Source organism: Talpa occidentalis, unplaced genomic scaffold (genome assembly GCF_014898055.3).
Source record: "Talpa occidentalis isolate TD23 unplaced genomic scaffold, MPIMG_talOcc4v2.1, whole genome shotgun sequence".
NCBI classification, from domain to species: Eukaryota; Metazoa; Chordata; class Mammalia; order Eulipotyphla; family Talpidae; genus Talpa; species Talpa occidentalis.
Window position 1 is genome coordinate 109,935,138 of NW_026555331.1, and position 15,440 is coordinate 109,950,577.

Sequence of the window (15,440 nt, forward strand, 5' to 3'; positions counted from 1 at the left end):
TTTCTTGCAGTAAAACTACCTGCTCCAAGATTGCTCAGAATGACTCCGCCTGGAGGTAGGGTGCTCAGACCTCGGACCTCCTAAACCAGACATCATCAGCGCCACACACAATGTCACAGCGCCTGGCAAGCATGTCAGGGAACCTTGACATATACCGTGTCTTCGGACATAGTCTCCACCGCTGGATCCGACACCATTTCAACTCCCATCCACTTCATAATAAATGGGATTGAACTCCTTAACCCTCTTCTCCCTTGTCTGATCTATACTTCATTGTGTCCAGGTTAACATGCTGATGCAACAGCAATGAAAAGTATTCCTGGAACTCCATGGCCCACAAACAAAAGTAAACACCTTGGTTTGCTCATCAGTGCCTTCAGTAATCTCCTTCTATCTGTCATTTCGACTTTAATTTCCCACGTCTGTTCCACTAGCTACCTAGTGAGAACTGCAATGTGAGAACCCTTTACTTATATGGAAAAGACATCCCCTAGTTTCCCCACCCCCCTCTTCTCTCATGGCCCTTCTGTATTCCATCACCCTCCAAACCCAACCCCCCACATTAATTTGTCCTTTGAAGGTCTAAGGCACTCAAAGTACTATTCAGCTTGTCACTTATTTAATTTCAATAAGTGCTGTTACTTTTTGTGTGTGGTTTAGGAGATTTTTTTCAAGAAGCATTTCTACATTGCTGGCATTGTGTTTGGTACTTAAAATGTTTTCTCATTTTATTCACGCAATAACTTTGTATAGCTTAAGAAAGGAAGCATCAAGGATATAGTAATTTGCCCAAGTTTTAGGCTAATAAATGCTGTCATTTCAATACAAAGTTTTAAATGTAAGATACTTATCGGTGGTTTGTAAAAACATATCATTGAACAAATATACAAATTCAAAATATAAAACATCGTATTATTAAATATGAGTATTTAAACACTATGTTTTATACTTAATGTTTCCAATAAATATTTATTACATCATTGTTCATTTTCAAACAATATTTGCTTCCCCCCACCCCCTCAAGTGTAGTCCCCATAGAGTCCTCTGTGCTCCTCCCTCCCTCCCTCTGATCCCTCTCCCTCCTCCTCCCCTGCAGTATGTTTCTGTTTTATAATTGTCCGTTTTTGCTTTGTTGTGCTTTGTACAGTTATTATTTTTTTACACTGATGTCTTATTTGGTTCCCTATATTCCTGCTATAAGTGAAACCACCTGATATTTTTCTTTTTCCTTCTGGCTTATTTCACTGAGCATAATTCCTTCTAGTTCCATCCACGTTGACAGCTTTCCATAGTGGTTGGACCAGTTTGCATGCCCACCAGCAGTGCAGGAGAGTTCCTTTTTTACCACATCCTCTGCCAACATTTGTTGTTGCTTGTTTAAACACTATTTTTGTAACAATAGGTGAACTGATATATTTGTTTCCCTTTTGGCCAATTTGTTTGTTTCCTGGAATTCCTTTTGTCTTTTGGATCACTCAAAATCTTGACAGAATAAAGCATATTCTTACTCTTGGTCTAACCCTTGAAAGTACAAATATGATCATCTTTACCATTTAAAATTAAATTTTATAAGAATGTTTATTGTTATATTAATATATCAGTGAAAATTGGAAATATCCTCAACATTAACAATAAAGTATAGAACACTCATACAGTGAAGCATCACAGCCACTAAAGTAATTTTGTTTTTTTTTGTTTTTTTTAAGATTTATTATTTATTTATTTATTTATTTATTTATTTATTTATTTATTTATTTATACAAGCAGTGGGTACAGTCAGAAGTGTGGGAGGGTGAGAGAACTCACCAGAGTGGGGAACAGAACAGGCAGACCGACTAAATACACTGCTGAGAGGAGCAGCGGGCAGCAGGAGAGGTCTGCAAGCCCTGTGGGATCCTCCCCGGAGGCTGGGGATCGAACCAGCGCTGCAGAGGCTGCAGGCAGCCTCACAGCCCAGCACTCAACCGCTGCACTGTAAGATATTAAAGAATTAGGCATAGCAAGACAGTAGCTATCTTAAGAAAAACAGGCATTTTAAAGGGCACAGCTATGCCCTAGTTTCGTTTCAAGGCAAAAACCACCAGACTGGGATAAAAACCACAAGACAAGGGTAAACCAAACTTAACTAGTGCCAAGGAGAGATACCCAATCAGGCCGAACTTGGTCCCTGGTGTGAAAAGTCCCCGCATCCTGTCAGCAAAGTACAAAAACAGTTGGTTGCTCTGGGAGGGGGTCCCTCTCTCAACCTGATAAGACTGCTGTGTCAGTGTACCAGGCAGAGTTGGGCCCTAGCTTAAGCTAGCAATAAAGCCTTTTTGCTTTTGCATCTCTGGCTCCGTGTAGTCTTTGGGAACCCTGGACGGAGTTGAGGCGCCAACTCCTAACAGCACCACCGGGGAGGCCCCACTAAAGTAATTTTGAATGAATATTTAATGATATAGAAAATACTCATAAGATAGCATTGAATGTAAAAGAAGCAAATAAATGTTGTTTGATTCTTTTATATAGTAAACACAGAGGATTAACTATGCTCCAAGTGCCTTTCTAAATCTTTTATAAAAGACTCCTATATGGAAGATTTTCAGTGTGTGAACTTGAGCTAGTAATTTAGCCTCTAAAGCATTATTTTTTTCTGAAAATGAAGATGGTTTGATTGAATGAGGCAACATTAAAGTACTAAAAACCAGTACATGCCTAGTAAACAAATGCTCTTACAGCGTGCTCTAAATTGACCATATTCCAAGGATATTAGTGTTTTACTTCCAGTTAATATTTTGTTTGCCTGGAATATTTGTCAACAAGTTATATATTTGTTCTATTTTTGAGCAATAATATGAATTCTAGGTTTATTAGAAAACTTAAAATAGTTGTCTAAATAATTACGATTTCTCTGAGAGGAATGCATTGTGCATGTGAGGGAGAACACGGCAGTTTGTTTAAATGGAACCATGGAATGTTTTCATCTTTCTGTAGCCTTTCTGAAAGTGTTCACTTAATTTTGCCCCGTTATTTTGAATGTTTCTTTGAATCATAATTTAGCTACATGCTTATTAGTAACAATAACAACCGAGTATACATATTCTATTATGAGTGGACAATTAAAATAACACATTATATAATTAGGCAGAATGCACTGTATTCCCACACCACAGCCTCTATGAAAAAGAGATGCCTCATGATTTAGCAAATTATTTTTCCTTCCTAGAGATTTCTAATTCAGAATTTTAGTAAATTTTAAAAACTGCAATGAAACTATGTAACCAGCAGATGGCGATAATGACTTGTAAATCAGAATTAAAAATTTAGGTAATTTTAAAATTCATTTTTAAAAAGAAAAAAAATCACTGTGCTAGCAGTAAGTTCATTTACTAAACATGTAATTTAGGGAAATTTCAAAATTATGAAGAGATACATTATGACCAATGTTTGGTTTTCCAAATAATGACTTTAATTGATTCAGATAATTTTTCCATCAAACTTTTAACATATATCCTTGCACAAACATATAAATATAAATTTAAGTGGCTATTTAAGTTACATCTATAGCTGGGTTATTTAGACCAGGGAAGATAGAAGTCTTTTGGTGAACATCGTTTTAAATATGATGTACAATTTTCCACTTATAATTTAATAATTTAATACTAATTTTACTTTAAGTGATATTCTTTTTTTTTTAAAGATTTATTTATTTATTTATACAAACACTGGGTACAGTCAGAAGCGCGGGAGGGTGAGAGAATTCACCAGAGCCAGAGCAGGGAGCAGAACAGGCAGACTGACAAAATACACTGCTGAGGGGAGCAGCGGGCGGCAGGAGAGGTCTGTGCGCCATGCGGGACCTTCCTCCGGTGGCCGGGGAGCAGCCGGGGAGCAGCCGGGGAGCAGCCAGGGAGCAGCCGGGGAGCACCGGGGATCGAACCGGCGCTGCAGAGACTGCGGGCAGCTTCGCAACCCAGCGCTCAACCGCTGCGCCACCGGGGAGGCCCTTTAAGTGATATTCTTATGCATAAAAGATATTTATACAATTTTACATACTTTAGGTTCCTTTTTTTCACTTTTATATTGCAAGAACTTGGAATGGCATCAAAGTATCTCTGTAGTCTAACAGCATTAGTTATTCTCAAAGATGGTAGCAAAATTCTAAAGATCTCATAATTTAGTCAACTATAATTACATCATATCCCCAAGATTCTTTTAGAGCAAGTTGACTTAGTAATTTTATTAATTTTAATTAATAAGTTTAAAAACACCAAAAAGGTGAACCAAGTAGAATTCATTTTTTATATCTCTGTAAGACCTTCCTAGAAAGATAAAAAAGAAATTTTTCATATAGCAATGTATTTCTGTCTCCAAAAAATAGGATAACAACAGGGAAGTCCTTCTGAGATACTATTTATTCTCTAATTGATAATTTTTTGTCTATTACAGTATCCTTTCACAATAGAATATGTAGCAAGCTTACTCATTTGCTATTGTTATTAATAAGCATGTAGCTAGATTATGACTTTGCACGTGTGTTTTTAAAACAATTACTTCAGTCTAAAACTATTACATATTTTGGATTGACTCGCTTTTAAATTGTGCATTTTGCTGCAATTGAATGACTTTACAGAGCCTACTTAAATTCTAGTTGAATGGAGATGCTTCTTTGTAGGAGAAAATGGAAATTCACCAATTTGCAATGAAGCATATTGGATATAAATGCATCTATTTATAATGCTTTGCATAGGGCTCCCTTTTTGTCCACAGGAGAAAAGGTGTCTGTGATACGTGTCAGTCTACCATCTGTATCCATGAGGTGGTGGTTCTCCTTTGAAAACTCTGAAATCCACGCTGGGCTTTGGAGAGTTTATATCAGGCCTCTATCAGATGAAGTGTGGCTTCCTTGATCTAGACCAGCCCTATAAAGGTAGGTATCATTTAAAGGAAGGAAGATAATCCTTGAATTAAGAGAACTGTGTCACCCTCATGTGTGGTAAAATATACCCAACTTCATGGTATATTTACGCTGACCTGAGCAGAAGTGTGCTCATTAATCACTGTTAAATGACTTAACCAAAGCATGCACAGCCACAAGCATGTCCGTACATATGCCACACCCCCAAATCAACTTTTCCATGAATCCGATGATACTTCTGTGTACAAACTCCAACATACTGAGATTATTTTTATTTACCACCATAGTAACTAATAATAATTACTATATTTAATATTTTTTAAACTAGTCTTAGAACATATTAAAGTATGAATTATAGAAATATACGGGCAGCTAAATGCAAAACATGGCAGAACAACGAGATATAAGGCATCTGTGTGCTGTTTTATTTAACACAACATCTTAGATTGACTTTGGCGGGTCAAGAAATATCACTGAGCTGGGCGCACTACATCCGGGGGCAATTTACTTCTCTAGCTCTGATTTCCTCAACTATGAAATAAAGACTTTGGACTCCATGGTCTTGTCAGTTTTTTGAACTTACGTCATTCTAGTTAGTATTTGTACTTTTGTGGAGGTAGCTGGAAAGATACTCTGTTGAGTCATAGAGTGCCCTGTACCAACCTCCCTTCTTACTAGTGCTCCTCTTCTGTTCTCACCTGTCTCCAAGTGGGTCCTGATTCCATCCTGGGGGTTTTACTCTCTGCCACCTAGCCCCTGTCTGTCCCCCATTCTACCCTCCAGTAGTTATTCTCTCACACCCATTCAAGTAAGGTAAACCTACCTCTCCTCTAGCCCAGCCATTCACCCTGGTCCCCTCCGCCAGGGCTCTGCATTCTGTTCTTCAGGTTTGCACCTGACTCTGCTTGCTGTCCAGACCCTGAGTGGACTGCACTGTGCCTGTTTTCTAATTACTTCTATCCTTGAGCAGCCTTGATGGAACTCCAGTTCCATTCAGGGAGAGAGGAGTGTCCCTACATCAAGATCGCCAGACTCTTACTTTGGGTGGCTGGGCCCCACTTCCACGAAGGTATTGACCCAGCACCGAAAGATAAATGTGGAACTTTAAATTCCCTCTAGTCTTCACTACAATCTGTTGAAGCTCTTAAGACATCACCACAATTTATAATCCTTGAGGGGAAGAACAATTGCATTACGCAGCATTGGCTTCTTCTTGTCTCTATTTTCCCTTTATTTTAAAACAATTTGTTTAATACTGGCTCAATCTTTATTTTTCTGTTATTTAATTTTTGAGGTGGGGCTGGTTTACAGCACTGTGTATGATTCAGGGGAATAGGTTCACACCCCTTCAGCTGTGCATCACCACGCCCACCCACCAAGAACTCCCCAATCCCCTCTACAGAGCTTTTGGTTCTTAATGAAGGCCTGGTACCAGGGTTCAGAAAAAGCAAGGAGGACTTAAAATTGTTTTCTTAAAATTTTGGAATATTTGTCTGAGGAGTTCATCCTGTGTCTTATAATACAGACAGGATTTAAATCCTGGCTTTCTCACTTACTCTTCCTTCTGAGCACTTCATTTCCATAAGCCTCAATTTCTCACACCTCAAATGGGGATAATAGCAGCTCCTTTCTCAGAGAGTTGGTAAGATAATGTATATAAAGTACATTGATAGAGTGTTTGTAAAATGTAGTAATTATTATGTTATCCAGTTTCAGGATGGAGAAGGAATTATTCATGTCATATTTCTTTTTCAGGAAGTCCAAAAAGCCAGCTATGATTCTTCCTGAGGAAAAAATGGAGGACAAAAACTGATATAAATTGAGAGCTGAGGGCCTCATAATGCAATCAAATAGGAAGTATTATCTACTTTTTTACAGATAAAAAATATTGAGGCAGGGAGAAGACTCTAAGCAGTCCGCTATTAACTCATAATTATAGAAGATTTATTCCCCTGGAAGTCTTCAAGGTTGACAAGTTGGGCCGTAAAGAAAGGAAATGAAAGATTTGCTGGATAGCTTTTTTTCTTCTTTTACATTTTAAAATAACAGCTTTAGTGAAATGTAATTCACAAACCATACAAGACACTCTTTTAAAGTGGAGTATTCGGTGATTAGTTCACTCAGACAGTTATATGTTATCCCCACTATCTAATTCTACCACATTTTCACTTTCCCAAAAGAAACCCCATTCCTACAGGCAATCATGCCCCCCTGCCGTTACTCTATTTTCTCTCTCTATGAGAGAGAGAAATGAAAATCCCTATGCTGAATATTTTACAGCAGCAGAATCCTACAGTATGTCCTCGAGGGCCTAACACGCTGTCTTCATTTCTTCTTGTTGCAATACTCCACTGTACAGATAGGGCAAACTCGGCCATTCACTGGCTGATGCATACTTGAACTGTTTTCACTTTGGGGCAATTATGAATAAGGCTGCTATGAAAACTCATGCACAAGTTTTTGTGTGGACATGTTTTCATTTCTTCTAAGTGTACACCTAGGAGTGGGATTCCTGGGCGTGGTGATTCTGTGTTTAACCTTTTAATGGACTTCCAGGATATTTTCCAAAGCAGACACACCATTTCATATTCCTGCCAATGTACGTGGTTTTGATTTCTCTGCATCCTTACAAACACATCATTGCCCACCATCACCATCACAGCTATCCCAGCATGTATGCAGTGGCATCCCATTGTCTTTTGTGTTAATTTCTATATTTCTTAGAGAAGTTTTGCATTTATAGAAAAATTGAGTAGGAAGCACAGAATCCACATATATTCCTAATTCCCCATCTTGCATATAGTTTCTGCTATTATTAACAAGTCAATTGCATCAGTATGGTAGATTTGTTGCAAATGATAAGGAATAATGATATGCTACTATTAACTAAAGTCCATAGTTCACATTCCTCTTTGAGTTGTAGAGTTCTATGGATTCTGACAAATGCATAAAATCATGTATCCACCATTCTAGCATCATACAAAATTGTTTTACTACCCTAAAAATCCTGTGTGCTCCACTTATTAATCCCTCCTGTCCTCCCAAATCTGGAAATCACAGATTTTTTACTGTCTGCATAGTGTGCCTATTCCAGAATGTCATATGGTTGGAATCATATGGTATGGAGATATTTTAGAATACTTCTTAACTCAGTAGTAGTCATCTAAGATTCCTCCCTGTCTTTTCATGGCTTGATAGCTCATTACTTTTTACTGTTGAATAATATTTCACTGTCTGGATCTACTTTAGTCTGCTAAAGATTTTCAAATGTAAACAAAGTCAAAATCCTGTGTAGTGATCCAGTGGTTGTTTCTGTCCTGGGAGGTGGCCTCTGATTTTTACCTAACCTTCCTCTGTTTTTTTTCAGGTGAAGAAACAGGTGCCAAAAGTATTGAAGCAAAGTGCGTAAGATAATGAAAGGTGTAAATGTGTGCATATATATCAAAAACACACCAGTTTTAATGAAAGAAATCAATATCCACCACACATTGGTACTTCTGTACAATTTGGGGTAATATATAATTTTAAGCTGTTTACAAATAACATGTAATGCTTCAAATATTACATAATGTTGATAATACATTTCTAGCAGAAATAAATATATTGCACTTAAAAAGAACTTCATTAGATGTTACTTCATAGTATTAGCCTTATAACTTCTTTTTTTTCATAAAACATTTCCCATGCCCTTCCCCCCACCCCCAGCTCACACACTTCATTACAGTGACTGTTCTCACGCAATTCATTAAGCAAATGAACACAGCAAACAACAGAATTGTGAGAGAGTCTACTAAAGAGGCTATATCCATCAAATTTTATCCTCTAGGAAATAAAGACCTTCCTCTAGGTTTCTGAAAATAAGAAAAAAAAAACTAAATATAGTATTATAATGTACCAGAAGTAAAATACAAAATATGTATTTTTTGTCCAGACGTATTATTTCACCAAAATGTTTTTATTATTATATTTTTATTCTCAGAGGAGGGATTAGAATTGAAGGAGAGACAGAGAAAGAAGGGCCAGAAAATACTATTCACCTATCAAATATTTATAAATGAAACTTTGCATACTAAATCATGCTGAAGAAAGATAAGAGAACATTTTATAACTGCCATAAAATACTAGTGAAGAAAGGACTTCATGGTTTTTCAAAGTTTTAAGAGTCTGTAACCTTCCCATTGCTTATTTACACAAAAACTCTTATATTCTGAAATAACAAAGATTTATATAACCTCTCTTCTACTCAAGTCCAGCTCTCTAATGTACCCAGATGAAAATCTTTTCTGCTTTATTTCTGTGTCATTTAAATTCAGCATATATTATTTTGTTTGTAATAACTATGAATTTCATACATATTTAGTCACGTTTTCCTTACTTGGTCAATGGAAGATATAGTAAAAATATCATTTTTCTTATACTAGGTAACCCTGCATGTTACGTAAATGAATTAGTAACCAAATCCTGGCTAAACTTGACTGTGTATTAAATGGGTTGCTAAAGTTTCTCTATTCATTTTATTTGAAGTTCATTTTCTTATTATAATTCAGCTTAAAGATAAGCAGGACAGCCTGAAAACCTAATGTGAAATTTTAAAATTGGATAAATATTCAACATGTCTCTGAAAAATTCATAGCAGTATAGAATGGGGGTGCTTTTCTGCTAATAATACTTATTTTCTGGACTTTTAGAAGGGTTTCATTTTTCTTTTGGGGGGAATATTAGAGCTGGAGAAAGTAGGATGACAGAAATGTAGATGGGGTGAGAGAGGAGCAAGCTTGGAATATCCCACAAGTCAATGTCACTCCTATAGTGTATCTCTATAGAGGCCTTCAGGAGATGAATCATCATTAGGAGACTTCTATTCCATGTCCACCTGCTAGGAATGGTGGCAGGCCTTTCAGACAACACGCCATTCTTATTAACTCAAAAGGACCAGAATGCCATATAAATTCATTAATCTAAATCTGTTTATATGTATTAGATACTAGCTGGATACGTTTACCTTTATACTGCTAGGAGAAGACAGGGTGGGTGACTGGGATTTACTAAGTAAATGCAAGAAAAATTGAACTTTGACTTACTGATGTTTTTAAATCAAATCATAAATGCAGAACCTATGAATTATGAATTAATTCCTTCAGGTTAGATGAAGCAGTCTGACAGGTCTTCTTAGCAGTACTGCCTACTCATCATGCTTTCTGATACTGTAATATACTTTGGAGGGGCGACCCTGAATTTATTTCAAATATACTATAACTCATGCTCTTTATTACTTAGTTTGTACTCCTGCAAATTATCTAATTCTTTGAATTACTTTTCATAGATGGACTTTAGATTTTTAAATCTTAAATACCCAAAACATTAATTAAGACTCAATCAGAATAACTAAGAAAGAGCAAGGCAAGACTGTACGTAAATATCTGCCCTGATTCCCATGGTTACAGTGACTCTGATCAGGTTAATTTCCATTCACTTGTGCTTCTTTTCCTGGTTCAAGTGATACCAAATACATAAAAACTAGATCTAATTTTAGAATTTCAGATGCAATTTTCCAAGACCATGCTTTGCTATCTTAGTCTGCTTTTCTCTAATCACTCTAATTATTTTTACTCTTATATCACTTAATTATGAAATCAAGTCAGGAAATACTGGTATAAAAGCATAGTTAACAAAACATACAATGCTATTTTAAGACATACCAATGAGGGAAAAAGTCCAAATAGTATCAAAATAATGCTTTCATTCACATTGAAAAGAAAATTTAGATATGCATTCATTTAATAGACCAGTAATTGAGCAGGGTAATAGCTTGTAAAATAGCATCTTATTTTGTTATTCCTGCTTTAAGTCGTAGTACTCCATATTAAAAAGAAGTTCTGACAACAGGTCAACTATTGAATATTAAATCCTTATCCTAAGTTACATGGATATTTACCTTAAATATTATTCATAACTGCTTTTTTAAAGAAATGCACATCTGTGCCTTGTTGGAAAACAAACTACCTGTGGGGGCTATAGCATAACATGCAAGAAGTTAGGAACTAGCCTATAGTGTCTGTCATAGAGCTTTGAGATGCTTGGTTAAGACAGTCCATGCTTCTCCATAAGTAAACCTGGGATGCAGTGGAGAAAGACAAGTACAGCATCCAACGATGGCATGACATACACAGGCTGTGCCTCTGTGCCTTACTTCTTAGGCTGGGATTCCCAAGAAAGGCATTTGATATGAAAAAGCCTGACATTAAAACTAAGATCCCACTGGAGTCTGCATTTACTCTTAAATGTATTTTACTCTCAATAGCAATATTTCCCATCTCTTTTAACAGATTGAATATGTCTGCAGTCAGAACAGAGAATGACTATTACATACAAACATTAAGTTAAAGAGTTTCAGGGAGTTTTGGGAACCCAGAAGACAGATTCCATCTTATATCTATAATGCATTCTATCTATAGTTGAAGGATTATAAATGTCACGAAGTCTGTTATTAAAAAAATGAACTCTAGCAAAATGCCAAAAATACTACCCTGACCATAAATGTGTAGATATATATTGCTCAAAAATAATACAGAGGTTAAACATAACTAAAATGTAATGAATGTAATGACTATTATAAACATAAAAGGAAAGTTTGAGAAGTCACCAAGAGTTGAAAAGTGAATAGACGCTTTAGCTTTACTTATAAGTACTGTCCACGTTTCAGTCAGGGAGTCACTGAGTTAACATGCAACATGGACAAAGGAAAATCAGGAGTCATTGAGTATAACACAGAAGGAAAAAAGGACAAATCAGCTGTATGGCCACATAACTTCTCATGAGTGTAAATTAAATAGTAGCTAGGCAGGCATGGAGAAGGGCCATTCACAAGTCCTTGTCAATCTGACAAAGCAGATTTACAGAAAATGAAAATGTGGCCCATGAGTTTAACATACATAAGGTCTCTCAAGTCTGAAATAAAAGTAAAGTGGCCTCTGGCACCTGTGGCAGAGAGATTCCTTTCATTCTAGGGCAATCACCTTTTTATTGCAGCTATAACTGACAGCAAGTCTCATGTCTCAATAGCAGAGGCTTCAGGGTGATCCTTGGTGAATAAGTCAGTAGTGCAGCCCAGAAAAATTAAATCTCAACTTTATAATGTAATACATACATACAGATTCTTGCTTCAAAAATGTCTATGTAAGATTTTCTCCTACATATATGGCAAGTAATTACTAGGAAGAGAATGAAGAAGAAAGAAGACATGGCTGTGAAAAGGAGTTTGTCAGGTACTGGCTCGTCAATATCACAAAAAGAATTTGTGAAGTCACTCACCTATTCATCCACAAAACCGGATGCATTGGAATAATTTTGGCTCCTTCCCCAGGAAATAACACAAAGGAAAACTAAACATGCTTAGCTATAGCATTATAAATATTTCTCTATTAACTCTAATTTTCTACAGGGAGAAATGGACTTAAGTTAGTTATTATGCATCATGGTCAGTGTGTTATACAGTATTGCCTCTTTGGAGATTCTTTTAACCTGTGGAACTCAGAAAGAAAATCTATACATGTTAATTTTATACATTACTGCATTGACACAGCATTTTTCACTACTAGGAATAATGCACCTTAAAATTCATCTGTTTTGCAGTATTAAACCTTCTGTATAAATCAATATCCTATTAGCTGCAGGACTCAGGATGGCTAGGGATGCTACGACGATTCTCTCTTGAATCTAAGAGATACCCCACAACTACAAATGATTCCTGGTCTATGGTGCCAACCACACAGTAGGTTTTATTGTGAGTCCCGCTCTCCTCTGTAATAGGTCCCACAACTCCTGGAGAGCCCCTGCTCCAACACTCCACACCCCACCCACCCAACCCTGTCCTATATTTCCATACCCATTTGCACAATCTGGATCTGGATTCTCCTGTCTTTAGAAGAGTCATACGAATGGCGTCATCACAGCAGAGGAATGGCGCAGTCCTTGGATAGCAGCATAGGGGCCCTGCTGAAAGTAGTGATGGTACCGGGGCATGTGGAAAGAGGGGAATGTTGGACCACTCCCCTGCATGGAGTTGGCAATGGCCGAAGGGGTCAAAGGCATCCCAAGTCGGCTATATGGTGGCAAAGAACCCTGTATGGGGTGGGGAATGGGTGTTGCTAGGGATGCTGTGCTGGTGCCAAGAGCAGTCAGGGACTGTGGGTGCTGAAATCCAGGAAAACTGGATGAAGATGATACCCAGGAGCTGAGCGACAAATTATCAGATGTTGTAAATGCTGACCCTGGAAGGAAAAACAACTTATTAGACTGGAAACTCTATTTCAATGTGTGAATGAATGAAGTTATCGGTAAGGGTTGATTTATTTCCAAAAATATATTAATAGATTTGTAATTTAAAAAGATAAAAAAATGTTAACCATAAGGCAAATTTACTTTTCCAGATAAGAAAATATTGATAGCATCTATGGAAGAGAGAATTTACTAAATGGAAAATGATTCAACTCTTTAGATGGTCACTATATCCCCAGAGTCCAAAACACAAAAACCCTGCCTGAGACCAATGGTCTGATTCCCTCCCAATTGGTCCAAATAGCTGATGTCTGTCCTGACCCTGCAACATCCCCTAAAGTAGTCTGGACACATGAGCCTGAGCAAAGCTACCTAGTTTCCAAAGACATTGTGAAAACTCTTGAGATGAAGTTTTTCCTTTTCTTTTTTTATCTTCCATAATTCTTCATTAAATGTTTGAAAAGTCACAAGAGTACTTTTCTTTACACCATTCAGAAGTTTAGATAAGAGCTGACATTGAGTTTTCTGGTTGTAAGATCAGTAGTAGCTCAATGGGATTTAGTTTGAAGAGATGCCCTTAATTTATGACTGATTATGCTAGTCCATATTTTGGACATATAAAAATACGACAGGGCTCTCTCCCCATAGGGACATCCCTGTTTCAGGGTTGGACTCTTCTAGTCTCTTTTTTCTGGCATCCCAGGTACAAAAGGCTCCTCCCTGAATCTCTATAACACAGGAACTTTCAAATACTCTCTTCCTCTCACCTTCGGGGTCAGCATTTTCAAGGAAAGCCCTCTTTTTTATTTATTTATTTTTTCAAAAAAAGATTTATTTATTTATTTATACAAGCACTGGGTACAGTCAGAAGCGCGGGAGGGTGAGAGAATTCACCAGAGCCAGAGCGGGGAGCAGAGCAGGCAGAAGGACCGAAGTACACTGCGGAGGGGAGCAGCGGGTGGCAGGAGAGGTCTACACGCCATGTGGGACCCTCCTCCGGTGGCCGGGGAGCAGCCGGGGATTGAACCGGCGCTGCACAGGCTGCTGCGGGCAGCTTCGCAACCCAGCGCTCAACCGCTGCGCCACCGGGGAAGCCCAAGAGCCCTCTTTTTTAAAGTGTTTTCTATTTTAGTCATTCAACCTAACAAGGATGCTAAGACATTCGTGATGTAAATGAAACAGATATATTCCCTGATATTTGAAATGATCAAATGAAGTTCAGAAAAACGAAGGGACTGTTGCTGTGATCTAATAGCCCCTTGATAGATCACAGACAAATAATTCCTGGGCTCAAGGTCTTCCATGAGGTGCAAAACAACCCCACAGGAAACCTCTCGGCAGTACTATCGTTTAGGACTCAATTGCAAATCACAAACTAGGTGAGAATCAGCTTCAGGGGCTGTCACTTTCTGAAGAACCTCCTGGAATTCTTTTGGGGTAATCTGTACTCTGGGGACTGGAAGTCTCCCACCTACCTTTCTTCATTCTTCTCTGGGAGTTCTTGCTCCAGCTGCTGCCTTACCTCTGTTTTGCGTTGTCTGACCCTCATCCCCCAGTACATCCTCTTCTCCTCCATAGGTCCGGATGGGCGAGCGGGCGTAGGAATGCTTCTGAATCAGGCTCTCCACGCTTTCCCTATGTTAAAGAGGCACAGATCCTCAGTAAACTCAAAAGTTAAGCTTTCAGAGATGGAAAGGGCTCTTGAAGATACTTTACTAGTGGTGGGAAAGCTATGGTGACTGCACCTGAGGGGAGAAATCCTATATTATGAGACTATAAACAAGGATGTTAAATTTTAAAAAAAAAGATACCACTAGACAGGACAACTCTTTTCTCAGGCAAATGTACAATCCTATCATACATTCCTCAGAAACACAGTCAGAGGGCTATAAACATAAGTACCATAACTCGATAGAGTAGGGACAATCTCCTGAAATCCTACAAAATGAGGGAAAATGAGGTGAAAAGGAACTATGAAACTGATAACAGAAATGAGTTAACAACAGAGTTAAATGCTGTGACAAACAGGTGAGTGAATTTTCTCCGAGGAAATGCAATGAATCATCTCATTGACTTCACCAGCTAATGAATATTGAACCATTACAAACTGTACTGATTCAACAATGCACGAAATGTTGGCCAAAAGTTCAAAATATCATCAATCATAGAAATACTTAGTTTTACTAACAAATCTAGTAAATGCATAGAGTGCATGGCATTGGGTGGTTTGGATAATGGGCACTTTGATCTTTTGCTTTGAGAATAA

The 15,440-nt window shown here is 37.7% G+C and overlaps 1 protein-coding gene across 1 annotated transcript in view; it reads right to left on the minus strand.

Moving 5' to 3' along the window:
- Positions 1-12,818: 12,818 nt before the first annotated feature.
- TBX20 (T-box transcription factor 20) overlaps positions 12,819-15,440 on the minus strand; it is a 37,229-nt gene continuing 34,607 nt past the window's right edge. Inside the window, exons 7-8 of the mRNA XM_037517991.2 lie at positions 14,697-14,809; positions 12,819-13,167 (exon numbers count right to left, since the gene is read on the minus strand). Of these exons, the coding sequence (XP_037373888.1) occupies positions 12,827-13,167; positions 14,697-14,809 (454 nt within the window). The 3' untranslated portion in view covers positions 12,819-12,826. The remainder of the gene's footprint in view (positions 13,168-14,696; positions 14,810-15,440) is intronic.